The sequence below is a fragment of the Hyperolius riggenbachi genome, chromosome 2, assembly GCF_040937935.1.
Source record: "Hyperolius riggenbachi isolate aHypRig1 chromosome 2, aHypRig1.pri, whole genome shotgun sequence".
Taxonomy (NCBI): Eukaryota; Metazoa; Chordata; class Amphibia; order Anura; family Hyperoliidae; genus Hyperolius; species Hyperolius riggenbachi.
Window position 1 is genome coordinate 358,141,040 of NC_090647.1, and position 26,947 is coordinate 358,167,986.

At 45.0% G+C, this 26,947-nt stretch overlaps 1 protein-coding gene across 1 annotated transcript in view; it reads left to right on the forward strand.

Moving 5' to 3' along the window:
• Positions 1 to 5,827: 5,827 nt before the first annotated feature.
• The window catches only part of LOC137545065 (omega-hydroxyceramide transacylase-like), a 57,542-nt gene continuing 36,422 nt past the window's right edge, over positions 5,828 to 26,947 (forward strand). The window contains exons 1-2 of the mRNA XM_068266171.1: positions 5,828 to 6,238; positions 17,496 to 17,728. Of these exons, the coding sequence (XP_068122272.1) occupies positions 6,040 to 6,238; positions 17,496 to 17,728 (432 nt within the window). The 5' untranslated portion in view covers positions 5,828 to 6,039. The remainder of the gene's footprint in view (positions 6,239 to 17,495; positions 17,729 to 26,947) is intronic.

Genomic DNA, 26,947 nt, shown 5'->3' on the forward strand with positions numbered 1-26,947 from the left:
TAATGTTTAATGTCAATACTGTAATAAAGCTGTGGCCTTATAACTCCAATTGGGTGTCATAGCTTTTATTACGGTAATTAATAAGGTCGGCTCAAATAGGGCCCTACCCTGGTCAAGGAGCTGAGAGAACGCAGTATGTGATTGAACAGGGAACATGCCTCTGTGTCCCATTTGTTAAGCAAAATCCATCTTGGGTACACTTTAAAGGACAACTGCGGTGAGAAGAATATGGAGGCTGTCATATTTATTTCCTTTAAGGGTAGGAACCCACTAGGCAGAATCACATATGTGTATTCCACATGGAAAACGCATATGCGATTCTGCCTAGTGGGTTCCTACCCTTAAACAATACCAGTTTACTGGCAGCCCTGCTGATCTGTTTGGCTGTAGTAGTGTCTGAATCACACCAGAAACAAGCATGCAGCGGATTTTGTCAGATCTGACACTTATGTCAGAAACGCCTGATCTGCTGCATGCTTGTTCAGGGTCTACGGCTAAAATGCATGCAGGCAAAAAGGGCGTCTGGAAAAAAGGCGCGGGGATATAGACGAAAATTATAAGTTTTTATATAAAACAATATTTTTCGTTTCTATTTTATAATCTAAGATCAAGTGGTAAATATGTTGAATTAAGGGTAATGAAATTGCAAAATACCATCTATAACAAAAAATGATATTTATACTTGTATTAAAGGATACATCCAGGCTAAAAAAATCCACTTACCGGGGGCTTCCTCCAGCCCCTGGCAGCCGTCCTCTGCCCTCGCTGCAGCTCCAGTGGCTCCTGGTGTCCTGCACTGCAGAAGCCGACGTCGCCAGGCAGGCTTCCGGGTTGGCTTCTTGTGCATTCCATCGCGCGGGTCACGTGGTCTGGCCGGCGTCATCAGGATTGTACTGCGCAGACGCAGTATTTCTGCGCCTACGTATTACAATGCTGATGACGTCGGTGGTGGAGCGCAGAAGAAGCCGACCAGGAAGCCGACCTGGCGAGGTCGGCTTCTGCAGCGCAAGAAAGGACGTACCGGAGCTGGAGAAGGGAGCGATCTGTGTGAATGGGGCTGGAGGAAGACCCATGTATGTATAAAACTTTTATTACAGATCGGCTCTGGTTTCCTTTAAGCACCCTGGCGTTCTATTAAGATCACCAGGGTGGCGACGCAGCACTATTTATTTATTTTTTTTAAATCATGTAGCTAGCCTAGCGCTAGCTACATGATTCCCCCCTCCCTGCGGTGTCTCCCCCACCCCTCCGATCGCCGCCGGCGCGTATGCCCGTCCAGAACTCACGTTCTGAACGGGATTTCCTTTAGGGCTTCCCCCTTCGCTATGGCGACGATCTGGATGACGTCATCGGGAGTCCCGATCCACCCCTCAGCGCTGCCTGGCACTGATTGGCCAGACTGCGCACGGGGTCTGCGGGGGGGGGGGGGGGGAGGCCCTCTTTCGCGTCGGGTAGTGGCGGATCAGCAGCAAGCGGCAGCGATCGACGCGTTTTTAAAAAAAATGATCAATACCACCAAGGAGGTTAATACCAAAAGCGATATACGTGTAATACAATAAGCTTGAAAACTAAAATTTAAGCTTTGTACTTTTGAAAATGAATTTTAAAAACGATAAAATAAGTGAAAACAAAAAATGATTCACTATACTTCTGAAAACATGATTTTACGGAAAGTCAAAACGAATTGGAAAACAATATTTGTCACAAACTTTATTCTGTAAACGAAAAGTTTTGTTTTCATTATCCCGGCAACTTGTATTTATCGGGCGCCCTAATTTATTTTGTACTATTTTGGCGCCAACGAGCCAATATTTTGCATTGCAGCCTATGGTGCGCCCTTTTAGTCCATTAGCCATATGCGCCCATTTTTCCTGTTTCCGGCTAAAAGCTGGGCCAAATAACTGAGGATTCAGATGGCGCGGGAGGACAGCGAGGGAGCGATCAGCCTGAAGGGGGCTGGAGGAAGCCCCAGGTATACATAATTTTCCTCCTGTCTCAGGTACACTTTAATTGGCTTCCACCTAAATTGGCCCTAGACTATGATACATACACTACACGATACATACATAGACATATGACTATGGTAGGAATTAGATTGTGAGCTCCTCTGAGGGACAATTTAGTGACAAGACAATATACTCTGTACAGCCCTGTGGAAGATGTCGTCGCTATATAAATACTAAATAATAATAATCTTCTGCCCTCAAAAGTTGTATTCTGCCAGGAACACTTTTATGGATGTAATTTGCTTATTAGTGAGTTTCACTAAATTCCCAACAAGGTACTGACAAGACAGAAAATGTCACTTGCATGCCTGAAAATTAACTCTTTCCTGCAGCAAAATAAAAAAGATAAACAGCCTGGTTATTAATATGATCTGCACTGTACATACACATGTTTGTCTTATGTCACCTTTCGCTTCGGCCTCAGTAAACTTTTAAGACCCATCCGCCTACCACTACTTACTTGCCATCTTCATAGCTCCAAACTCCTCCCTTGTACATTCAACTCCCCCCCCCCCCATGTATCCCTTCCTTCCCCTTTAGATTGCAAGCCTTTTTGACAGGACCCTCCTCCCCTTGTGCTCCTCTCCACCCACCATATGGACTTATCTGCTATATTTTCTCTGCGCATCTTTGTTCATTGTTAGAACCATTGTTTTGTGCACCATTGTTTATCGCTGAAATGTCCCAGTGTAACATTGTTTGATGTCATGTCTCCCTATCTATTCTACAGTGCTATGTTAGCGCTTTATAAATAAGTTTCATGATAAATCATAATAACAATAATAAAGGGTGTGCAACAGAGTTTCCATCACAGAAGCCAAAGGACTTCTAAAAAGGACTTGTGTAACTGAACTTTGGTGAACTACACCAAGGCAAAAAAAGAAACCTAATTATTTCATTTGTATACTGTAAACTACTTCATTTACTTGCTAAGTGTTTTAGCTGTCTCTTTCTTTTTTTAATAATAGATTCAAAAACATTTAGCCATTCCAGCATGCTCTGCATGAGGGTGGGGGATGTAACCTGCATTTTTATGTATGTCATCCAGAAACACATGGTAGCCAGTGCATTACAAAAGCCCAATCAGTTGCAAAGCAGAGATGTTAATGTTCCCTTTGAGATGTGTGATCTGCGTGTCAGCTCTCTTTTGTGGTTTAAGGTATTCAATGCCAGCAGATTTATATATTGAGTCAGTCAAGCACTCTATACTTAGCCTATTCCTATTGGTGAGCATCTTGGATATTCCTCTGAAATCATGGCAACCTATTTCCTCGCTTAAAGATAACAGGAAGTTCATCTGCAGCCATGCTGACTGCTGGTACTATTCCTTTTCTTTCTTTTTTTTTTTTGCATCCATCAAAAGGATCATTACCCGGTATGTAGCACAATAAGATCAATGATTCCCCCTAGATGCACAGGCAGCCTGCTAAGCATCATAGACGCACAGGATAAGATGTCCCCTATACTGCTCTGCTAGGTGGCTGGATGGTGTATTGGTTAAGGATTCTGCCTCTGACACAGGAGACCAGGGTTTGAATATTGGCTCTGCCTGTTCAGTAAGCCAGCATCTATTCAGTGGGAGACCTTAGGCAAGTCTCCCTAACACTGCTACTGCCTATAGAGCGCGTCCTAGTGGCTGCAGCTCTGGCGCTTTGAGTCCGCCAGGAGAAAAGCGCGATATAAATGTTATTTGTCTTGTCTTTTCTAAGTACATTTAAGGCAATTAAACAACACAAAAATGGCTATATACAGCCTATACTGTAACATTATTGGAAAATGATTTATTACATGATTTTAATACCCTGCTAAGTAACTTACCGTAGAATAAGTGAGTTGCCAGAGGCTGTGAAAGGACAAATATTCTTAAATACAATGTGTTTTCCATCAGAAAGCATATATTTAAGCCTTTGTTTTGACTTGGATGACATTTTCACACACTTATTTAAATCTTTGCTTACAGTTGTACCTGGTTGGTGTACTGGTTAAGGGATCTGCCTGTGTTAAAGGGAACCAGAGAGGAATGGACTGAAAAAAATAGAACAAGATTTTATACATACCTGGGGCTTCTTCCAGCCCCATAAGCCTGCATCGCTCCCACGCCGCCATCCTCCGCTTCCTGGATCGGCGGTACCGGGTCCCGTCACTTCCGGCAGACGCGGACAATTGTCCGCATCACGGGGCTCCCTCCATACTCGTACGCATGAGGCTGCGCAGTAGGCAGCCTCATGCGTATGTGTATGGAGGGAGCCCCGTGTGATGCGGACATTTAGCCGCGTCTGCCGGCCGACTGGCCGACTCGTGGCAATGACGGGACCCGGTACCGGCGGATCCAGGCAGCAGAGGACGGCGGCGTAGGAGCGATCCGTGCGTATGGGGCTGGAGGAAGCCCCAGGTATGTATAAAAGCTTCCCCCCAACCTCTCTGGTTCCCTTTAAGGTGCCCATTAACGGTACAATTTTTCACTAAATGAGATCTTTTGATGCGATTTTTACGATCGAAAATAATCGGAAGGTAATTATCGATTGTTCACATTTACTGAAGGATTCTTTTTTCAAATTTGATCATAAAATCCAACTTTGGGATCTATTTTATCCTATTTAGCAATAACCAAAGAATTGTTTCTTATCGATTCCCTTCATAAACGGCAAATTTTCTATACAGTTCGATCATTAAAATCGCATCGAAAGATCGCATTTGGTGAAAAAATTACTGGGTACCTTAAGGGCTCTGCCTGTGCCAGAGGAAGAGCCCTTAACCAGTAAATTATACTCAGTCAGAGTGCCCATACTGACCCCTGTCCACTGCTAAAAGTAGCTACAACAGCCACAGAGCTTTACCATAGAACAAAGAAAGAAAGAAAGAAGGTGGTCTGGTCTGATAAATCATGATTCCCTCATTGCCCACAATCCCAGGAGGAGAGGAGATGGACTAGTCCAAAACCTGTCAGATTTGACAGGCTTTTACTACCTACTGTAAGTAACAATAACTTGGAAGTAGCAATATATAGTGCATTTTACTCTAGAAAAAAATATTCATTTTATATGCATGTGTACGTATACAATTTAATTTGTTTGCAGTAGTGGACCTTTAATAGTGGAATGTGGGTCCTGGTGTTATGGAACCTCTCTGTGTGCATGTCCCAACTGTCACTTGTGTGGAGGAAGAACTATTTTTGAAGCACATCCCTGAGTCCTCTTTTGCCCGCAATTTCTTTCAGGCTTATATAGGACTGTAAATTTAGATATTATTTAACTACTGCCAGTATTTATGCTTTATGGACAACATTTTTATTTTATTTTACAGTAAAGTGCCTTTTTTAGCATGACAATTACAGCATCTGGTATGAAAACCTAACTCCTTTGTTACAAATTCCTCATGGTCCTCCTATGGAGGGGTCACAGGTAAGTAATATTTTTTTTCTATATATTTTTGCACTAAAATGTGTCCCTCATTCCCATTTCAAGAAACTGAGCAGTGTGTTACAATTAGATATATTTTCTACTTTGGAAACTCCATTCTAGTGTAAATATTGTAGACTGTAATTAGAGAGAAAAACAAATCATTTTGCTTATTTGCAGTTCACATGGTAATAATACCAGTCACAAGACTTGCAGCCGCAGCCTTGATTCCTGTTCTTAAAGTAATTAGCATGCTGGTTATCCACAATAAAGTATTTCATTTGTGGCAGTGGCAGAACTGAAACATGATAAGAAGGGGAGGAACACAGAGCCAGGGAAAACTGTCTGTACAGTACACTGCTCATATGGAGATCTGTAGGGACAACAGGGTAGTAGCTGCAAGTGAAAGCTTATGCAAGCACATGTCAGAATGCCTGCCACAACCAGAATGACTACTACTAGTCACTCAGGTTACATAACTAGCAGAATCAGCTAACTATACCAGTGGTAAGAGACAACAAGGGCTCTTTACAAAGATATGGCTGTCCTATAACTCCTCTGTGGTGTTTTGTAAGGTGATGAAGACACAGCTTTCTAACAGAGTTCTGCAGGCTGCATACTGCTAAGGATCTACCATGGCCGATAACACCGATCCAGAAAAAAGCCCTCCATCGCTGTCCTTCTCCGGCAGTGGCTATCTGGCTCTCTATCAGATTGGAGCAGTGAAAGCTCTTCTGGATGTGGCACCTGATATACTGCACTCTGCTCCTAAGGTGTATGGCGCCTCAGCTGGATCCCTGGTCGCCGCCGCTGTGGTTTTCAACGTGAATCTCGGTATGGAATGTTTAAACGCATTGTTTTATTTGAAAGTTTATTAGCTTTTTAAAAAATTCTAACATTGTAAAAGGTGTTGCAACATATAATTCAGTTTCCCTAGTTTTGGACTTTATAGTTCTGTACTTATCGTATGATATATGAGATATACTGATCTATCTAGTATTACTATTATCTTGATTATGTATTTATACAGTGTTGACATCTTCTGCATCGCTTTACAGAGTATATTACCCTATCTCTTATGCTGACCATACACTACTTAATTATCATTCTATTATTATTTTTTTTCGATGATGTTACGATCTAAACTACAATCAATATTGCAATTGATATTATGATCAATTATATTACAGTCAACATTGCAGATCTATGTTTTGATCCATTTTAGCCTTTTTTAGCCCTCAACATCAATTGTAATATCGGTTGAAAACAAAATCAAGTGATATTTGACTAGCCCAACTGTCCCCCAGAGGAGCACACAATCTAATTCCTACCATAGTCACATTTCTAAATCCCTAGTCCAAGGCTTATTTTAGAGGGAACTAGTTAAATTATCAGGATGCTTTGGGGATTTTCTTGGGATTCAGGAGGAAACTCACAAATACTCAGCAAATACATGCAAACTCCTTGCAGACAGCATTAGATATAAATCAATATTTGTAAATGCAAAATTTCTGTAAGACTTAAAGTGACCCTAGAGAAAAAAAAATCCCTCGAATGTACCGTATATAGTCGCATTTAAACTGAATTTTTGACCCCCAAAAATGTGCTTAAAAGTTCCCCCTTCGGTTTATATGCGAGTCATATACTATTTGGGTGTGCAGACTGACTGCTGCGGGGGCCCCCCGAGTGCATACCTGGGTCATTGCCGGCATCCTAGCAGATCTGATCCAGTGGGAGATGAGTGGGGACATACCGCGCTTTCTTTAGGTGTCAGGCGGCAGTTCAGATTCCGCGGGGATGAGCGGGAACACAGCACGCCTTTAGATGTCCGGCGGGGAAGCATGTCAGACAGGAAGAGCTGGCTTTGGAGCGGCCGTTATTGGGGTGACAGTGGCCCGGAAGAAGCCGCTCTTTAGCGGTGAATAGCGAAGGCGTTGGGTGGCCTGCTCTGCTCCGTGGTCCCCCCCGGTAAGCCCTGACTCCTCGGTGACCTCTCCTTCTATTTTTCCCACCCACACAACCACACTATGTTATCTATATTGCGGTAGAAACATTGCTTCACCGCTCTTCTTTTCAGTACACATTCTCCGCATTTGTGCATCCCTTGCACTCCTTCAGCACAGCGGGTTGTGCGCTTCTGCTACTATCAACACATCACGGTATTTCTCCAGCTACGGGCACCTTTGATCAATACTGTTCACACCACTATGGTCTTTTCTGCCACTTTTTCTTCACAAGCCCGCTGTCTGGGACATTATTGTATGCAGTGTAAATACGTTTTTTTGTCACATTGACATCTATATACAATAGATACACATTGCAAATCGGCTGTATGCAGTATGCAGTACATGTGCTCACTGTAATATTAACAGTGAGCCTATGTACAAGTTCTGCATACAGCCAACTTGAAGATTGTCCTGGAGATTTACCCTGCCTAACAGATCGCCTGCCATCAGCACAGTATAGTGCACTGGTTGTCACAGATTCATACAGTATTTACTATATTTTTATTATTACCATATGTAAGATACCAGTAAATGTGGACATGTAATACAGCCTAAAACTGGAGAGGCCTAGGCAGGAGGGTAAAGATGACAGTGGCACTGAACAGCTAACACCCATTTTGCTCACTAAGATGATTGATTACAGCATTTGATTGCCGAAAGCTGTGATCAAGTGTCTTTTAGCTGTTCGGTGTCAATGTCCTCTTTACCCTCCTGCCTAGGTCTCCAGTTTTAGGCTGTATTGCATGTCCACATTTATCTTGACCATAGTAAAGGGCATGGGGCTGGCCAGTACAGCGGGAACATCTGGCTTTAAGGAGAGGAGCTGGCCACTGCTTTGGTTATTGAAACTCAGGAGCCACTGCATTACCCCGGCTTATATGCGAGTCAATCATTTTTTCCAATTTTTTTTTTTTGGGCAAAAGTTGGGGGTCGGCTTATATGCGAGTCGGCTTATATGCGAGTATATACGGTATTTAATTTGAAGGCCAGTCGTAAGGACAGTTTTAACTATGACATTTCTAACTATACTATGGGCTTGATTCACTAAAGCGTGCTAAGTGTAAGCATGCCAGTGAAAAGCCCCTTAGCACGTGCAAAGTGCATTTGCACGCGCTAAAATGCGCGCAAAAGGTCGCACCGTCCGCGTGCAAAATAGCCTGATAAGCGTACTTTGCATGTGGATGGTACGATCAGTAACAGCTTTGCCCGTGCAAACTACTTAGCACCCTAGTTTGCACGTGCAAAACTTTTAGGCATGCTAACTGTGTTAGCACGCTTTAGTGAATCAAGCCCTATGTGTAGCATAATGATGAGTTGGGTACCCAAATGTTACCCTTTTTTGTGCCAAATGAGCCTTCTTCAGCTAAAACACATATTTTAAAATTTGATCACATAACCTGAAGTAGTCCAACTGAAGGAGTTAACAACAGTTTCTGTGGGTATGGTTGTCTTTGCAGCACTAGTTTACTTTAGACGACCCAGCAGGAAACTTCATAAGGAACAGTTCTCCAATCATAGCACTTGCTACAGAACAAAGCATTTTTATTGGCTGAATAGTGTGGGCGTAGTTTACTACAACCTATCTGAAACCTAACAATTCAGGAAGGTGCAGTCCAACCCATATCGATATTACTGGCTCATTTGCTTTCCATTTGACATATACACAGTGTTCCACAGAATTCTGTACAAATGCATTTGAGCATAGGTAGTTATGTAACATTTTATTCCAGTTTCTTCCCGATTGCTTAAGAGTACCCCGACCCAGACCTTGGCCCCGATATTTTTAAAGTGAACCTCCAGACTAAAAATCGACTCAGCAGCACTGAAAAGGCCTGGTGTTTCTTTAAGGCTGCTTACACACAGGGACGTTACAGGCGCACGTTAGTGCGCCTGTAACGCTCCCCCAACGCACAGCAATGTAACTCAAGTGGGCTGTTCACACAGCCCACGTTGCGTTACAAGTAACGCTGCACGTTGCCCGGAAAGTGCAGCATGCTACGGCGTTAGAGCGGCTATAGCCGCGTTAGACTGTTTACACATGCGCAGTAGGGGGCGGAGAGGAGGCGGGGAGAGCCAGCTACAGTAGCCGCGCACATGGCTACTTAATATTCACTGCACTGGCGGCTGCTGATTGGCCGGCGGGACCACGTGATGCGGAGTGTCTCGCTCCGCGTCACGTGGTCCCGCCGGCCAATCAGCGCCACTCTTGGAGACTTTATCAGAATAGAGCCGCCTAATGCGGCTCACTCTACCGTCGGCTCTTGCAGCACCATACGTTGTGTTAGGTGCACGTTATGCGACCTTAACGTGGCACCTAACGCAACGTCTTGGTATGCAAGTAGCCTAACAGTTTCACTGCATCAGAACTTTGTTTCTCTTATACAAGCCTCATTTTTAGCTGCACAGAAGAAAACTGCCCGGGCATTTTTCCCCTGATGCTGTGCAAAGCATGATGGGATTTCTGATGTTTTTGTTCTCGTTCTGCTGTTTTGGTGCAATTTTTTTTTACATTTTGAATATGACATTTAAAGCTTAGTGCATGCAGCTGGGAGGGGTTATCAGGACACAGGACAGTTGGAACTGTGTCTTATGCTCCCTGTCACCTCCTTTCAACCAAAAAGATGGCTGCCCTCATGACAAAGATGGCAGCCCCCATGAATCACAATTTGCCTGTTCTTTTAAAACAGGGTGGGTAAGAGATTATATTACCTATCTATTCTAATTAACATAACTAAAGTAACTTAATGACAGTAGGTTTGTTTAGGCTGAAGTTCCCCTTTAATATCTGGTGCTGTGTGACTAGCACACAGCACCATCCTCCCACCTCCAGCGCCCCCTGTGGCCCCGTTCTGCCATCGAGTATGGGCAGAGAGGAAGTGGCAGCTCTTCCTTCCCTCTTCCCATCCTTAACTCCACCCCCTCCACTCGCCGATATAGTTCTCCTTATGATCCACTGCACACAGTGCACAGGGGAGCTGTGCTGTGCGCGGACTTGTGGTGATTGAGGTCAAAAGGATATCCAACGTCAATTAACACAAGCCCGCACACAGCACAGCTCTGTGGCCCGCTGTGTGCTTTGGATCATAAGGGGAAATATAGCATTGAGTGGAGGGGGATGAATTATGGACGGGCAGAGGGGAGGAAGAATTACCACTTCCTCCCCACCCATATTTGAAGTTCTACTCAGTCAAGACTACGACTGAGCAGAACGGGGGCTACAGGGGGCGCTGGAGTGGGGAGGATGGTGCTTTGTGCTAGTCGCACAGCACCAGTTACAAAATGATTTTAATAATGTCGGGGTCAGGGGTACTTTAAGAACATGCAATTACTTCTTTAGTTTGAGAGCTAGCTTTTCATTTGTGTCATTTTTTATCTCAAAACCCTCTGGTTGGTCCACATACATACAGACACAGAACATTTATATTGCGCTTTTCTCCTGGCAGACTCAAAGCGCCAGAGCAGAACTAGGGCACGCTCTATAGGCAGTAGCAGTATTAGGGAGACTTGTGTTAGGGGGTTTCCTACTGAATAGGTGCTGGCTTACTGAACAGGCAGAGCCGAGATTCAAACCCTGGTCTCCTGTGTCAGAGGCAGAGCCCTTAACCATTCCACTATTCAGCCACTATATAGCTCTTGCAATCAATTGGGGCATGCAAGTAAGCTGTTTTCACATCCATTTGATGCAGGTTCAAATCATTTTGTGCTGCCATTTGCATCAAAATGTGTATGGAAGTAAAACTAGCAGTTGGAGAAAAAGTTTCCATTTCCCTTTACTTGACTATGGCCTTTTGCTATAAACCTGGCTTTGTAAGTTTCAGTTCCATTTACGTTTCTTGTTATTACATATACCCATCTACCCTGGGGTTACAGCTCTGAGCTGCGGATTTGTGGTCCGAGCCTGACTCGGGATTACCGCTAAGGAGGTCAAGTAAACTACACACACTCAATGAGTGTTGCCCATCTAAATCTAGCTCAATCCTTATGCTGGGTACACACTATGAGATTTTCTGGCCAATTCACTGTCAGATCGATTATTTCCAACATGTCCGATCTGCTTTCCGATCGATTTCCAAGCATTTTCCGAACGATTTCCAATTGTAGTGGACAGAAACCGATCGGAAAATGTTCGGAAATCGATCAGAAAGCAGATCGGACATGTTGGTAATAATCGATCTGACAGTAAATCGGTCAGAAAATCTCATAGTGTGTACCTATCTTTAGGGTGACACTGCTTGCACGAGCAGCTACAGATGCAGCCTGCAGCTACGCCTGAGGCATGCGTTTTTTTTAGAAGGGACAACAGCCCCTTGGAAGATGGAGTGACTTCCAGCTGGTCGAGTGAGGAGAGGAACAATGGGGTCCGTTGTCGCTAAAGATGCTGCTGGATCCTCCTTATCCAACGTCAGTTGGCACCTGTCCACACACTAGAATGAGACAGCCCTGGACCACCTCCTCAGCCGAGTGTAATCTAGCACGTGTACTTAGCTTTATGCTAATTTCTCAATATCTGTGATGTGTAATTCCCGCGCTAGAGCACAGACATCACGCAATGTACACTGTGCATGTTAAAACGCACATGTTATTTTCATGTAATGCACAATTGCTATGTAAGGAGTATGTTTTCACACCCATTATCCAGAAATGCATTGTAGAGAGTACCGTACATTTGGGTGAAGGAGTACCTTAAAGGGACACTGTAGGGAGGTCAGGGGGAAATGAGTTGAAGTTACCCTGGGCTTCTAATGGTCCCCCGCAGACATCCTGTGCCCGTGCAGCCACTCCCCAATGCTCCGGCCCCGCCTCCGGCTCACTCCTGGAATTTCAGACTTTAAAGTCTGAAAACCACTACACATGCATTGCCGTGTCCTCACTCCCGCTGATGGCACCAGTATGGTCTGTGCCTGCGCCGTGCGCTCCTGGTGACATTAGGGGAAGCCAGGACATGGCAACGCAGGCGCAGTGGTTTTCAGACTTTAAAGTCTGAAATTCCAGAAGTGAACCGGAGGCGGGGCCGGAGCATCGGTGTCTGCGGGGGACCATTAGAAGCCCCGGGTAAGTTCAACTCATTTTCCCCCGACCCCCTACAGTATTCCTTTAATATACAGGGATGGTAAAATGCCCATACAATTTTATAAGCAGCCCATACAATTTTATAAGCAGCACAAAAAACATATATGCAAAGTTGCAACAAATTATATCAGGATACATTTATATTAAGCACATAATGTAACACACTGCATTAGACTGAATGAGAAACACTTTTGTCCCTGAATTTCTCAGCAGACGTGTGCTATTTTCTAGTCCTGGGACTTGTATGCTTTAATTTGTGTTTTGTGAATGTTAATAACATCTATGTTTTTCCCAAATTCTTTATCTATGATTAATGTCAGTACACAGAATACTGTAAATTTCTGTTCAGTGTAGATGACATATCCTGCTAAACTTCAAGCAAAATAAACATGTCACTGACCTAAGTAAATGAACGAATGTAAACTTGTATTTATCAGGGTAGAGAAATTTTTGTTTCTGTAGAATCCCTCCAATCGAACCCCTTATTTTCATTTCAATCTTATTTCACTTCTATTTGAAATAGGTCAGAAATGGGTCGGTTTCCCTTTATAGTTTTGTGCTTATTCACAATTAAGCAAAGTATTAACATATTAAGTTAAGACGGTCCCTTTTTATGAACAGTGTGCCTGGGATAAATGTCGGCAGTATCAACAGAATTACCTTAAATTGTAGTATAGTAAAGCAACCACAAGATGTCACTGTCTGTAGAATGATGTGAAGATCTCTACTTCCTAACAGAGTACTGCAGGCTGCATATTGCTAAGGATCTGCCAAGGCAGATAACACCATTCCAGAAAACAGCCCTCTGTTCTTCTTCGGCAGTGGCTATCTGGATAAGGCAGCCTCCTTATCACTCTCACTTTAGGTTCACTTTAAAGAGGAACTCCAGTGAAAACAATGTAATGAACAAAAGGGCTTAATTTTTACAATAATTATGTATAATTGATTTAGTCAGTGTTTGCCAATTGTAAAATCTTTCCTTTCCCTGATTTACATTCTGACATTTATCATATGGTGACATTTTTACTTCTGGCAGGTGATGTCAGTTGAAGTAGCTACTGCTTGCTTTTTTGGCAATTAGGAACAGCTGTTATTTCCCACAATGCAACAAGGCTTCCACAGTGTGATGTCAGCACCATGGTCCTGACATCACACTGTGGGAGGGGTTTCAACACAATATCAACCAGACAGAGCCCCCTGATGATCCGTTTGAGAAAAGAAAAATATTTCTCATGGGAAAGGGGGTATCAGCTACTGATTGGGATGAAGTTCAATCCTTGGTCATGGTTTCTCTTTAACAATTCCTCAAATTGCGTTCCAGGCCTGTGAGAGGTTGATAACAGTTATTGTGTTGTCTGGCACACACTAAAGGATCAAACCCATTGTCTCTAGGGGGACTGGGAGGTGCATCTGCTGGAGAAAGAGGGATGATGCCCTCTGTGCAATGTTCATTCAAAAAGAGCTGGCACATCCAATGTGAATCATTATTAGTTACATTTAAAACATGTAGCCAATGTTTCGGAGCCACGTAGGGCCCCTTTGTCAAGGCACAATTTACTCAAGGGCAAAAATCTGTCTGCCGCTGTAAAAAAAAGCTTCTGTGGGATTAAAGTGGACCTGAACTCTTGCACAGGACAGAAGGAAAACATAGCGAAAAGCACCCTGTATGTATTTAGAGATGAGTTCTGCCTGTTTAATTTCCCCTCATTTGTGTCTAATAGGAAGTTGTAATTTGATCTATCCCCTGGGTCACATGACTACCACAGCAGAGATGGCAGATAAGCTCATTTGAAAGCACAGGCTGTTAACAATATGTCTGCTTCCATTAATGAGGAAGTAGAAATAGTGCAGATTTATTTTAGGATTTGTATCAGCTGTAGCAAAGAAATGTTTTTGTTTAAAGGTTTTTATGTTGTTGTGTATCTTTTAGAGCAGAGAGGATGTTCTGAGTTCAGGTCCTTTTTAATGGGAAAAGACTCTGCTAGACACTCACGCACAGCCATGTGTACTCAGCAGGTGGCAGCAGCATCCTACAGGAGCTTGTTTACAGCGGCATACAGATTTTTGCCCTTGAGCAAATTGTGCCTTGACAAAGGGGCCCTACGTGGCTCCGAAAGTTGGCTGTTTTACATGTAACTAATAAAGATTCACCTTGGATGTGCCATCTCTTTTTGATTGATGTGCTAACAAGCCTGACATGCCTGGCATCTTTTAATGTTTGTGTGTGAACAGACCCTAAGTTACAGTAACCGTGTGTTCACATGTAGGTTTAGTTGTTGCTCCTTACAGGAAAAGGAAGTCATAGGAAAGGTGGAGGACTGGCAGTAAGAGGAGTACATAATGGGCACACAATGTCATGGGGATAAGCCCAAACTCCCATCTATTACACACGTGTGGAATGAGCAGATGAAGGGCATTTCGGAATAGGTGCTGGCAGAAAAGAAACCCTCATACACACACCTTAACTAACCATGGCCCATGTATTGTAGCCATAAATCTACACAAACTTTTCGGTAGTCACATTTTGGACCCTTTGCTACAAATCAGACGGGAGAAATGTTTGCAAGTTTTGCTTTGCATTTAATTAACAGGGCTGGAGCCTTCTACATCTAGAGAGCTCACCCGATCCCCAGTCAGCGTGGAACCATCAGCAGCATTGTCATGTCAGAATTCAGGAAATGATGACAGTTCTCTTCCAGCCACAAACAGAAGCTAAAAGCTGCTTCTATAAAATATGGTCAGGGATTTTGTGGGCTGACACAGGTCTGAAAAATAAAAATGACAAACCCATAGATTGCAAGGTCACCTAACTCACCTAGTATTCAAATAAACAATGTGGCAATGGGCACATCACTGACAAAAGTACAAACCACAGCATTCACTCTTTGACCTTAATAAAAAGCAATTAGGACCACAGAGGCAAATACTTTCTGACCAGCCTAGTTAAATGCCAGCATTCCCACCAATGCTGTGATGACTGTCCTACCACTCCTGCCTCTGACTGCCCTGCACCTTGCATCTGCCAACTCTTTCAGTCAAAAAAAATTTTATGTTGCTGCTGCAACATCCCTTTTTAACTAGTACTGAAAGGTCAGCAGACATCCAACCATCCCTCTGTCTAGCATTGGATCCAGCATGTCCATGTTTTTCTTAGTATACAGTAGATGGGAAGAATACTATAATATCTTGTGATATCTTCTCTCTCTCTAATGGACTGCTGTCTGTGAGAATTCCACACTGGCAGTGGCAGATCAAGGAATGTTCAAGATGCCTTGTTTCAGAGAGTTGCTGTCCAAACATATATTGGTCTGATCCAGGTAGCAATTGATCATCACTCTCCAATCTGAAACTGATCAGGGGTACTCAATCTACAGCATTACACCACTGCATCTTGATCAGATTTCAGTAGAAATCTGATCAAAAAGAGAAAAGAGAAGAGAATGAACCATTGTTCAACACTTTTTGAGCTGATCTTTGAAGATGCAATCCTTATTTTAAATCCTATAGCTCCATACGCACGCTAGATGATACTTGTCCAAGCATGTGTACGGCAGCTCCCGACCCCTCTCAACCACCATTGATCTGTGCTGATGGCCAAGGGCATTGTTCTGCCCATTTAGCCCGCCTGCCATGTGATGTCTCCTCCTCCTCTCCCCGTTGAGCAGAACATAAAGCTCATTTGCAAATGAATGATGCTTCTGCAAGGCCTCAGCCGGTCGAGGGATCGGTTCCCGATTCCTCATTGGGTGACGTTGATTGAACATGTGTACAGGGCTTCATACATTTTACTTGTGCTGCAATGCAATATACTGTAGCTAAACACGAGATGTTCTGTTCTCATCTAGGACTACTTTAGCTGTATTAAAGCGGACCTGAACTCAGAACTTTCTCTCTGCTCTAAAAGATACGCAGCAGCATAATAACCTTTAAAGAAAAAGCATTTCTTTGTTTCAGCTAATACAAATCCTGAAATAAATCTGCACTGTTTCTACTTCCTGATCCATGGAAGCAGACATATTATTGACATCCTGTGCTTTCAATTTAATTGCCTTATCATGACTCATGTCATGTGACACAGAGGAGAGATCAAATTACAACTTATGATTAGACACAAATGAGGGGAAATTATACAGACTAAACTCTCTAAATACATACAGGGTGCATTTCTGTATGTTTTCCTTCTGTCCTGTGCAACAGTTCAGGTCCACTTTAAAGAGAGCCCGAGGTGGGCTCAAAAAAAAAAAAAGTAGGCTACCTGATCCACAGGGCGGAGCAGATTAGGTAGCCGCAAAAACAGCGCACCCCGCCGCTCCCGTGGGCCGCAATGGCCCACTTTCACTTGCGTGACCCCTGGGTCACGATGCTGTACTGAGAGACTGTGTTGTCTCTCATAGCATGCAGGGTGGCGGGGGCGCGGCAGGAGGCGTGGCCAGGGGGAGAGACCTCCCCAATGGCAGCTCAGGAAACTCTGTAGGAACGCCCCTGGTGGGCGTTTTAAACAGGGAGTTCCACTCCCCTCTGTTTACCTCAGAGTTAGCGACAAATCTTGTTGCTAAACTTGGGGGGCTATAGTGCGGCAGTGGGGGGGCAGAGAGCGGCGCTGAGCATTGCACCAGACTTATCAGAGTTTTATGCTCCGTTTCTATTGCCTGAAGAAGCGGGAGATATCAGCGAAATGCGTTGCACTTGCACTTTATGGAGTATTGAAATACATTTTTGTTGTTCTGAATATACACAACAGTCGTGTGTGTCTGCTTGGAGGAGGTAAGTCCACCTCTGCCTCCTCTCATTTTAAACGTTTTAGAATATTTTACCCTTTTGGCGCCTCTGTCTGCTTATACAGAGAGCGGCAGTTGGGGGACACAGAACCATGTCATGAGGCAGAGAACATGGTTCTGTGTCCCATCTGCCCCACAAAGATCCACCTCGGGTTCTCTAAATATGATGCACTGGAAATCTATAATGTTTTCTGTAGAAAAAGATAATTTATTTTGCTTATTTTATTTTTTATCCAGATGAGCTACAACAAATAATTATGGATGCAGCTAATGATGCTAGGAAGACCATTCTTGGGCCATTTTCTCCAAGCTTTAATCTACTGAAATGTTTGAGGAAGGCTTTGCACAGTTTTTTGCCTGACGATGCACATGAACAGGCCAGAGGGAGGCTTAGTGTGGCTCTTACAAGACTTCCAGATGGGCAAACTACACTGGTGTCGGATTTTAACTCCAAAGAAGAAGTGATACAGGTAAAAGTCTGTTGTGGTGCTATAATGAGATCTGTGTGCTTTTTATCTTTAATATTTTCAACATGTAGTTTGATGCTGCATCTTTTCAGTTACTTAGGCTGAAAAAAAGCCAATATACAAAACAAAACAAAAAACAATTCTACACCCTAAGAAACCCCAGCTAAACAATGGGAATACTGGAAAACATGGTCCATTTCATTTCACTTTACAAGAGAAAAATAAAGCCTTTTCCAACTTCATATGGCAATTAGGCCAGACAGGTGAGTTCACTCCACTGCCACAAGTACTTGGCAGGGGAGCACTGTTATCCATGGGGGGACCTGGGGGGGCCCTCACTAGCTATATGATCTTATACAATTGCCTACTGCCTCACACCCACTCCCTTTCGAGCTAGATTTTTCATTCGGTATGATCAGTGGTGGCTGGATAGTGTAATGGTTAAGGGCTCTGCCTCTGACATGGGAGACCAGAGTTCGAATCTTGGCTCTGCCTGTTCAGTAAGCCAGCACCTAGTCAGTAGGAGACCTTAGGCAAGTCTCCCTAACACTGCTACTGCCTATAGAGTGCGTCCTAGTGGCTGCAGGTCTGGCGCTTTGCGTCCGCCAGGAGAAAAGCGCGATATAACAGTTATTTGTCTTGTCTAATATCTACGATCGGGCGGCCATGTAGTGGCTTCAATCTCACTGCTGTCTCTGCTCTTTTGTAAATACCAATGGGGTAGATTCACAAAACTTATCTCATGAATCATCTCTCCTCTCTCAACTATAAAGGTGCCTATACATCTATACATCAGGCGACTTTGACGGCCGATCGACCAACCAATTCGATTATTATTATTATCGAATTGGATTAAAATCGGTGCGGCCAAGTGCAGGCCCGATCGACGATGGTCGTCTGGTGATGTTGGGTCAAAGTTGGTTGCTTGGGTGTGCGGCGGTATGGCGGCCAATTTCGGAAAGAGCAACTCAACCCTCGCTGCTGCTGCCATAATGTATAAATGTGCCCACCCCCCAGTGTGTGCATTATATATTACCTCTCCCGGGTCAGCCTCAACGTGGTGTAGGTAACTTCCGGACGGCCTCCTTACACATCACTTGCGCATAGAGCCTAACGTTGGCGCATAGCATCTGATGTCAGAAGTATGTATTTCCTTTTAAACAATCTGCCTCTAGTACCTTTTGTTAAAGATCCTGGACAAGCATGCAGATCAGATGTTTATGACAAAAATATGACAAGATTAGCTGCATGCTTGTTGCAGGTGTTAGATTCAGACATTACTGAAGCCCGACAGATCAACAGGACTGCCAGGCAACTGGTATTGTTAAAATCAAATAACTATGGCAGCCTCCATATCCCTTTCACTTCAGGTTCCCTTCAGGTTACTGACATAAACTCTACCCTTTCCTGTGCTACATCCCTCCCCTGCCTGTTTAGATGATTGTTGAGAGAGATCTTGAACTGGACTATTTAAAAAAAATATTGTGGGTCATATTACCTTCATATTATCATCTCTTCATATTTCATTGAAGACTTTGGGTTAAGTAAAGGTGAATCTGATAATAATTTACAATCTAGGAAGATGATCCTTGTTCTTCAGGATAAGGAGGAACACTCATAAAGGTTTACAATCGAATGACAGGGCTCGATGCTGTCCTGTGTCACCCCATTACAAGGTGAAGTTCTGAACATTGCTTAGCATAAATACATTAATAGAATGGATTGTAATGAGTAAAAAAAAAACATCAGTTTGGCTATAGGTTTTCATATTGTCTGATGCTGCTATGCAGTTTTAGGGCTTTATCAATAAAATGCTGTCAACTATTATTGTATCATTTATGATAGTAAAAGTAAAGTTTACATGGTTGTTAATCCAAGCTGTTTTTAGCATTTGAAAGAGCAGTATATCTTTATACTTTATATACAATAATACTCTATCACTAAACAGACAGGTATCGGTGTTATTGTGCACACGGTTCAGGTATTTCTGAAAAAGTGCTGTAAAGGGAGGATGCTTTAAAAAAAATGCAGTTGATACCTATAAGGGTCTTCAAGTGGAATGATCATAAAGAAAAAACAACTCAAATCAGTATTTTCAATATGTAGTGTGACCACCCATAGATACTGTAAGATAAGATATACTAAGATACCTTAGTAGGTAAGCACTGTGTCCCTGGATGGCAGAACCATATGATCAGAGGCATAACAATAGGCCCTGCAAGGGATGTAGCTGCAGGGGGGCCCAGAAGCCACAGGGGGCCCATAGGGGGAGAAGTTTCTTTTCCCTGTCCTGACTGAGAGATTGACAGCTAAGGGCACGGACAGAAAAACACTTCCTGCTCTCTGCACAATTGTTCTAATGACTGCATCTGCTCACTCAGCCACTGATAAGGAATCATACAAAGTTTTGTAGACAAAGATTTGTAGACAGTCCCTATTCAGTGTTCAGCAGGGCCTTGTGTACAGCGCCCAGCCCCCAACCTCTCTATCCCTCCCCAAGTGCTGTGATGCTGGAGAAGGTCTACAGAGCCAGTTCTGCTCCATCGAAGATGGACAGAGTGAGTGTAATAAGCTGAGGCTGGGAGCTCATATGTCAGTTTTCAGTATGCGTTTTCTGCACACCATGTATGTCTGTATGTGTGAAAACATGCATGTTTTATCACAGAAGCTAATGTAATTGATAAAGAAAATGCCTGTAGTACTTCACTGCTGTCTCTTTTTTAAAACACACTTGCCATGCGATCTGTCTCTTTTTATCTGCATGAGGAAAACACATTCAAGTGTGCACTAGATAATTGAATAATATTGGTTCTCAGTTTACCTGTGCCGAAAGCGTGATGGGGTGGGGGGTTAGGGGGCCCTGTCCAAAGTTTCACAGGGGGGCCCAGTGATTTCTAGTTACGCCCCTGCATATGATGTCAGAGCTGATGATCAGCTGACAGCAGCAGCTGATCTTTGGCCATGGGAAACGCAGGCGGACTGTGATTTTACCCTGCAGACTGTTTGTTTTTCTCCTGCATCCAAGATCGCATGGCAAGTGTGCTTTAAAAAAAAATTGACTTGCATTGTCTAGCAAATTCAGGTGCGGGGAAAACCTGCACAATAGTATGTTCACTTTCTAAAGAGAGAGAAAAAAACATCTTATAGTACCATGTGACAGAATATGTACAGCAGAGAAAAGGAAGGCAACAGGGAGGACTTTGCTCTTAGGAAGTATGGAAACAGACATGTTCATTTTTACACCTATGGGCAACACTGGTCATAAGAGAAATGTGTCAGAACACGGAGTGCACCACAGCTTGCATGTAAGCGTACCATCACCAAGTGCAATGCAAAGTATCAAATGCAATGGTGTAAAGCACGCCGCCACTGGACTCTGGAGTGATAAATTATGCTTCTCTGCCTGGCAATCCAATGGACGAATCTGAGTTCCACAGACTATGTATATTGGAGGTGTCAGCACCTTTTCATTCAAAAATTGTTTGGTGCACAACAAAATAAAACATAAAGCCAATGTTTTTCTCTTTATGAAGCCACTCAACTCAAGGGTAAAGAAAAAACGGAAAATTGTATACTTACCTTTCGGTAATCTTCCTTTTCTTTCAAGATCCATGGTAGCATTACTCATGGGTTAGTCCCGCCTCTAACCCCTACAGGACATGTCACTATAAATTTCAAGGCCTGTCCATAAGCTGGTGCTTTTTTTGATAGTCCCTCACTAGGCTGTATAGTAACAGGGATCCGGTATGCTGCCATGGATCTTGAAAGGAAAGGAAAATTACTGAAAGGTAAGTATACAATTTTCCGTTTCCCTTTCATCTCCATGGCAGCATTACTCATGGGATATAAGTAGATAAAAATTAATGAGGGAGAGAATAATGCAACAGAAAACATAGCTACTGCTGAAAACAAATTTAATGTGTTCCATTGAGTTTAGACAACAAAGAAAAAGATATAAAATTAAATCACTCAACCTTGAGTAACATATTTAAATCAAGAAAGTGAACTAATTTGCATCTGTATTTACAGCAGATACCATCTCTCTACCAAACTGGAGCGTCGTCAGGGTTCCTGGATCCACTTTATAGTGTGATATGAAAGTGTTAACTGAGGCCCAATTAGCAGCGCGACAAATTACCTCTGGAGATACTTTAGCAAACGCTGCCCACGAGGCCGATATAGATCTCGTAGAATGTGCAGAAATTTCTTCCGGTGGTTCTTTGCCCATACTTTTGTAAGCCAACCTGATAGTCTTTACCAGCCACGTTGCTAGTGTTCTAGTAGTCGCTGGTTCTCCTTTCCTGTAGCCAACAGGTATTATAAATAATCTCTTTGTCTTCCAAATGTCTTTCGTGACTTCTATATATCTTTTTAAAAGTTGCGGAATATCCAGTGCTTCTGCTGCGTCCAAACTTGGATCATGGAACGTTGGGAGATTCCATTCCTGGTTAAAGTGGTAAGAACTAGCTACTTTTGGCACAAATTGGTCAATTGGTCTTAAAGAAACCCTGTCCGGAAAAAAATGCATATGAGGGGGTTCGCAGCTCAATGCTTATAATTCGCAAACTCTTCTTGCTGAAGTCACTGCCATCAAAAATACTACCTTTAGCATTAGATTAACCATTTCTGCCACCTGGACATGATCCTCACGTCCAGGCGGATGCTCTGCTGCAGTGCCGCGCTTCGGCGTGCTCCCGCATGCGATCGCGGGCGCGCCCCCGTGCCTCCATGTTGTCCCCCGGTAGCTCTGGGATCAGTGAACGGGAACATGGTTCCCGATCACCGATCTGTGTCCCCAGCAGAAAAACCGAAGCGCTCTCACTAGAGGCTTCAGTCTTTCTGCAAAAAAAGTTTCCCCGTCCACCTTGTGCTTCCGGTGATCGAGAAGCACGAGGAGAAAAAAATAAACTCAAGGTGGCTGTCACGGACGGTTGCGGGGCCGCAGGCGCGTCCTGGAACCGCCCGTGAAGAAAAAGCGATCGCACTCGATTCCCTGCATCGATTACGCTTCAAATCGATACAATCTGGGTTGAGTGTGTAGGGGCAGCTGAAGTCCTTTTCTTAGCAGAGAGAGCACCATCCTAAAGGCTGGATGGCTCTTTTGATATGCTAATGAGCCTGAGCCTAATCTGCCCCGGAGAGTCCCTGGCTTCAAGCTGTGCTGATGGCCCATCCATCAGGTATAAGGTGACAAGCACCATAGCAGAAGCAATCTAGTTGGGGGGAAGCCAGACCCACTGGCTCCCTCCCAGCAGGGGAGGTGACACCTGGCTTGCTGCTGCCAACTTCAAAGAGCCTTTGCCTGGGAATGACCTGGTATAAATCCCAGGGGTCTCTCATATTCCATAAACTGCTATATGTATCATATTTTCTGTGTTGCCAGGCGGGCAGACCCTCCAAACTAACAGAGCAGGCTTGACCCTATCTGGCGCTGGTTCTGAAGAAATTTCAGACCATCCTGAGGGAAAGACTGCCAGTTAGGCAGTTCGGAAGTGCCCTGCTGATACCACAAGGGTCCCACCCCTCATGTTTGGTATCAGGCTGCTGGGTACATCGAGGCAGACCTGAAAATATTAATAAATCTGCCCTGACCTGTACGGTTCTGTGAGATAGAGCCCATATATGGTTAAGGCATGATTTCTGGCCCCCAGGACAAGGGGAGGACTCATCTCATGTTCTAAGGGGGGGTGTGGGCACGCCCTCACTCCCTCCTACTGAATCAGGGGCATAAGAATGGCAGAGGAGCCAAACTCAGTGTCCTCCACCCTGAAAACACCTTGAACTCATCAGGTGCCAGCTTGAGGATATGCTGGCATCCACCTGGTCTGAACTCTGAACTCTGATTGAAACCCAGAACTCTGTTTTTCCCACAAAAAGGACATCTTTCCAGGAACTAAGTATTTTTCTCCCTTCTTTTATTTTTTATACTGGCTATTACTGTCTTAATAATTGTGATTTTAATAATTGTCTGTATATATTAATTATTTATATTGCGTGAATAAACGACTTTCTCCAAGTCATTCACTGTCCGCTACCCTGCTTATCAGCACACACAGAACTGATCCCGGGTCTCTGAAGATACGCTACTGTTTGTTTGTTGTTGGCTAGACAGAATACCGTGTGTTTAACCGTTTTATTCGCAGGACTAGTCAGTCAGTTAGTGGGCTCCACGGTCCCATGGTAACCGCGGTGGTGGCAGTTTACTCTGAACCAGTGGGTGACGTTGTAATTACCCGTGTCTCACAGGCTCCCTTCTGAGTTGTCTGCGGCTAATTCTTAACGGTTCCTGCGCATTGACTGCGACCAGAGTTCGCACGATCCGTGCGCTGGCACCGTTTAGAAGGCTAAGTGCGGTCAGCCACTAGGGCTCCTGTGACAGTGTTAGGCAGCGGTTGGGACCTGTGTTGTGCTGAAAGTATCTAAGATAGCGCTAGCGCTATCAAGAAACGAACTAATTTGTTGGTGTAGCTGGAAGGCAATATATTTTTTATATATACAGAGAGACTGTGTAGCCAGTACCCCTCCCCAAAAGTTTTTTTTTATTTGGCATGGAAATGTCCGGGAACTACCAGAACATGTGCCTGTCGGACCTGCAAAATCTTTGCCAAGCGAGAGGCATTGACGTCGGCCGCAGGAAACAACAGGACCTGATAGCAGACTTGTCCAGATGGGATACCCAGCAACTGCGGGAGCCGGGAGTGTCCGCTGAGGTGGATACCAGCCCATCTGACAATCGAGGGGAACCAGAGGCTGAAGATCCTAGGTGTACAGAGGTTGTGCATCCTGAGGGCCCTGCATCAACAGTTACGCAGGAGAATGTCAGTGTGGTCCCCAATCTTAGAGGTTCTGAAAGTACTCGCCCGGAACTGGCCAGTACTGGACTGTCCATGGGTGCTGACCCGGTAATGCAGCAGGCATTACAAAAGCTGATGGAGACTGACCTGGAAAAGTACATGCAGTACATGGAAGCACGAGAGGAACGGGAGCGCCAATCTGCAGAACGCAAAGCTGCTGCTGCTGCTGCTGAACGCCACGCGGAGAGGGATGCCGCAGAGGCGCGGGAGAGACGACAGCATGAGCTCAACATGGCAAAGGTTCAACAGGCCAGCCGGAGTTCACCGCCCAGCCTCCCTGCTGAAGGAGCTGCACCACCCGTAAGTGCAAAATTTAAATTTGCTAATATTGAAAAAGACACAGACATTGACTTGTTTTTGCGGTCTTTTGAAAAAGCATGCCGTCAGTATCGTCTGTCCCAAGACCAGTGGGCCAGACATCTGACACCTTTGCTGCGCTACAAAGCGCTTGATGCCTTCGCAGAATTGCCTGCGGAGAAGGATAATGATTATGCTGCTATAAAAGACGCTATCATTACTAAGTACCAGCTGACGCCAGAAGCCTATCGGAAAAAGTTCAGGGCCTGGCAGAAAATGCCTTCTGATTCGTACCGAGATGTGGTCAGCAGCTTGCTCACCACACTACGCCAGTGGACTCTAGGCCTCACCAAAGGGTCTTATGGCGTCCTGGAGGACTTGATAGTCCTCGAACAATTTCTGAACATTTGCCCTGCTGATGTACGACAGTTTGTGTTAGAACGCAGGCCGGCTTCAGCCACTGTCGCTGCAGACCTTGCTGAGACTTTTGCAACTACCCGGGTGGCTGATACCCGCAGAACTGTCCCATCCAGCTGGAGAGGAGGTCAGCCCAATACCTCGGCAGACCCTCCTGCCCCTGTGAGCCGTCCGCCACAGAGGCCACCCAGCGCAGCTGCTGCACCCAGGCCTGCAGCGCCTGGAGAGGTCACCTGTCACTACTGCCGCCAGCCCGGACACATGAAATTCGACTGTCCGGAGCGGAGACAGACACCACCAGCACCTGGATCATCTGCATCACCTGCACCTCACCCACAGCAGAGGCAACCCGCCAGCGAACCACAGCCTGGATCATCAGATTTTGTCCTGTTTGCCCGCGGAAAGGAAATCCGCGACCAAACCGACCAGCAGCAACTTGTTAGAGTGAACGGCAAAGTTGTCACCGGATTTCGAGACACCGGAGCTGACATCACGTTAGTTCACTCACACCTTGTGCCAAAGGAGAGCATCAGCTCCAGCCGATCCCTTGCCCTTACTGGAGTAGAGGGCACCCTTTTTCACATAGCCCACGCAAGAGTGAAGCTGGATTGGGGAGTAGGAGGAATCCAAGAAAGGGTTGTTGGGGTTATGAAGGATCTCCCAGTCCCTGTGTTGCTGGGGACTGATTTGGGCAAGCTTGTGTCCTACTATGAACCTGCCACGACCGCCTTGTCGCTCACGGAAGGGGACAGACTCTCCACCCACCACCAGGTACTTTATACACTTGGGGGAGCACCAGGGGGAGGCGGGTTGAATGTGCCCAGTTCAAGGGTACCAGGTTCAATAGTGCCTGCTTCAAAGGCACCTGAGTTTGATGTACAGACTGTCTGTTGTGATGATGCTGTAACTGTACCTGAGTTTACTGTACAACCTGTCTGTAATGAAAAAATGTCTACACCTGTCAATGTCATTACTGCATGCCATGATGATTTGAGTAATGTCCGTCTGTGCCATTCTGACAGTGTACCTGTGCTAGCAGTACCGCGCAGCTGCACTGCTCAGAACCCGAACTCAGAACAGGTGGAGGGGGTTCCGGCCTCCTCCCCCTCCTCTGACCGCAGGGATGAGACCTTTCAGCCGCTGGCCTCGTGTGACATGAGCCAGTTGGCTGAAACTGACAGCGCCGTATTCTCAGCCGCACTACAACGTGACCCAAGCCTGGAGGTGCTCAGGCAGCAAGCCGCTGAGCCCCTCGCAGACGGGGCCGCTTTCAAGGTGTACTGGGAAGGTGGGAGACTGTACAGTGAGTCTGTACAGCCCCCTACAGGTAGATCCCACGCGAATACCAAATGGCTTGTGGTCCCGAGTGCGTTCAGGGGACATGTGCTGAAATCCGCACATGGTAATCCTCTGACAGGGCACTCGGGTGTCCGCAAGACCCTTGCCGGTATTCGGAACCAGTTTTATTGGCCCCGGATGAACAGGGATGTAGCAAACTACTGCAGGGCATGTGCCGTCTGTCAGGAGCTGGGAAGGTCCAGGGATTCCCGCGGGGTTCCCTTAGGTCCACAGCCACTTAGCAGGGGAACCCTGCGTGGGCTGGCTGTTGACCTAACCAACCCACTGCCCGTTGTCAGCAGTCCCGGCAGACACC